At 43.7% G+C, this 2,572-nt stretch overlaps 1 protein-coding gene across 1 annotated transcript; it reads left to right on the top strand.

Moving 5' to 3' along the window:
- The first annotated feature begins 235 nt into the window (after positions 1-235).
- LOC130530258 (trichohyalin-like) lies at positions 236-1,449 on the top strand. The gene is made up of 2 exons (XM_057041286.1): positions 236-1,126; positions 1,213-1,449. Exon 1 carries the CDS (start codon positions 419-421, stop codon positions 1,004-1,006), a length of 588 nt encoding a protein of 195 aa, XP_056897266.1. The 5' UTR covers positions 236-418; the 3' UTR covers positions 1,007-1,126; positions 1,213-1,449.
- The last annotated feature ends 1,123 nt before the right edge of the window (positions 1,450-2,572 follow it).

Genomic DNA, 2,572 nt, shown 5'->3' with positions numbered 1-2,572 from the left:
TCCTCCCCCTTCTCCTCTCTCCTTACCCAGCCGGCCATCAGCAGGAGGGTCCCCCTACATGAGCCTGGTCCTGCTCAAGGTTTCTTCCTGTTAAAGGGGAGTTTTTCCTTGCCACTGTTGCTTGTCTGGGGTCAGGCCCTGGGATTCTGGAAAGCGCCTTGAAACAATTTTGATTGTATAAGACGCTATATAAATAAAGATTGATTGATTAAGTTGTCATCATTGTCTTTGATCTTAAGTTGTCATTTTAGTCTTTGATCTCCTTTATGTCATTGATGTCAAAATTGTTCTTTCATGTCAGATCACTGAAGAGATTAAAGCTGAACTGGGATATCAAACACATCAGCTCTACCTCTTTCAGCACACACCTGAAGAGCTCAACACTCTTGTACCACACTGGTGACCAGCAGACGCATCAATGGCACAGAGAGGAACCCAGCTGCTGAAGGCAGAGCAAGAACCACTAAAATCACTCATGGAAACTAGGAGGGAAGAGGTCCAGCTGCTCAGAGAAGCCCTGGCTGAGAAGGAGGAGCAGCTCAGCAGGGCTGTGAAGAGGAGACAGATGAGAACTGTGGCCCTTGTGGAGACCCTGACCCTGCTGAACAGCACACAAGCTGCTCTGAAGGAGAGCAAACTCAAATGTGCTTCTCTGGAGGAAACCCTCCACAGTCAGCAGCAGGAGAAAGAGGAGACACACAGGAGAGAGCTGATGGAGCAGGAGGAAGGCCTGAATCACAAGCTCCTTGTGATCGAGGAGGAATTTGAGAGGAAGCTGGAGGAAGAAACACAAAGGTTTGATGAAGAGAAAGAGGCATTGAGGAAGCAGCTCTTTCTACAAGAAGAAAAGTTCAAGAAACTGCTGGATGAAGAGCAACAAAAATATGATGAGAAGGTCTTGGAAAAAGAAGAGTCAATGAAGCAGCAGCTGTTGGCTAAAGAACACAACTTTAACAAGATGCTGGCTGATGTTTTTCAGCGGTGGGAGAACACAGCTGAGAAATGAGTCCAGATGAAGGAAGAGCTGGAGCACAAGGTCCAGGAGAGCCAAAGCTTGAGGGAACATGAGGAGGAGAAGACCAAAGAGGAGCTCCAGAGGCTCTCTGAAGCAATCCTCCAACTTGAGGTGAGACGCTTTCGCCTTTGTTCCTCTTCCAGAAAATGTCAGATGATGGTCAGTGAAATCTAAAACACAATCTCTCTTTTCTGCAGCTTCAAGTATCAAAGAAGCAGAAGAAAAAATGCTTCTGGAGATGGATCTGGAAAAAGATGAAGTTCTGGAAAAAGTAAACAACAATTCCAGAGCTCCCAAAGCCCTCCTCCTCCTCCTCTTCTACATCCTGACCTCCACAACTGTCTTCATCAGTTTTATTTTACAGTATAATCATTGTTTATATTCTATGTTTGGATCTTTGATGTAGAAACAATAAAACTCAAAGTAAACCACCAGATTGTAGATGTTTTAAATGACAGCTTTAGAAATGGCTTCATTTCATTACTTGAGTCAGTTGGTTTCCTCCAGCAGATAAACCAACCAACTCATAGCTTCAACCACACCCTTGATCTAGTTCTGACTTATGGTGTTGAGGTAGAACATGTGTCAGTGTTACCTCAGAAGCCCCTCCTGTCAGATCATCACTTTTACATTTATGATTAAGGATTCTTCTATGCTCAGAGCACAGTCTTACTATAGCAGATGTCTTTCAGATAATGCTGTAGCTAAGTTTAAGGAAGTGATCCCTGTGCTAATCCCAGGACCACCGTGTGCTTCTCCAGGGATCAATCATTATAATCTTAGCCCTGCTGAGGTCGACTCTATTGCCGAAGGTGCAGCAACCTCACTGAGAATCACGCTTGATTCTGTTGCCCCCCTGAAAAAGAAAATAGTAAATCAGAGGAGGTGTGCCCCCTGGTATAATTCACATATCAGGACCCTCAAGCAGAAAGCGCGCAGACTAGAAAGGAAATGGCATTGTTGTAAAATAGACAGCTATCATGTAGCCTGGAAAGACTGTCTATTAGTTTACAAAAAGGCCATCTTTAAGGCTAGAACAGCTTATTTTTCTTTTTTAATTGAGGAAAATAAGAACAACCCTAGGTTTCTTTTCAGCATTGTGGCCAAATTAACTAAGAGTCAAAGTGTTTTAGATCCACATATCCCTTCTTCCCTTAATGGTGAAGACTTCATGAGCTTCTTCACTGATAAAGTTCTAGCTATCAGAGAAAAAGCTAACCAGGCCATCCCAACAACTGGACCATCACCAGATGTGCTGACTGGGAACATACAGGGTCTTGAGTTTTTTTTTTACTCATGGATGCTTCTGAAGACCTGCTTAAGTCATCAAATATTTAAGCTTTACTGCTTTGTCTGCTTGTGGGTCTTCTCTGTAACAGTAGGATCTGGCCAAACATGGAGCCAGTGGATCCGAAGTAGTTCAAATACATCCTTGAACAACATGTGATCATGCTTGGTAGGCAACAGCAAGTAGTAGAAGAAAATCGTAAGGCAGTAGTTGTTCCAGTAGGGACTTCGTTTTGGGAACCACAGGATGTCGTCCTTGGTTTTGGTGAT

The sequence above is a fragment of the Takifugu flavidus genome, chromosome 8 (assembly GCF_003711565.1).
Source record: "Takifugu flavidus isolate HTHZ2018 chromosome 8, ASM371156v2, whole genome shotgun sequence".
NCBI classification, from domain to species: Eukaryota; Metazoa; Chordata; class Actinopteri; order Tetraodontiformes; family Tetraodontidae; genus Takifugu; species Takifugu flavidus.
Note: the sequence above shows the minus strand (reverse complement) of the source record. Positions and strands in the feature narration are given on the sequence as shown.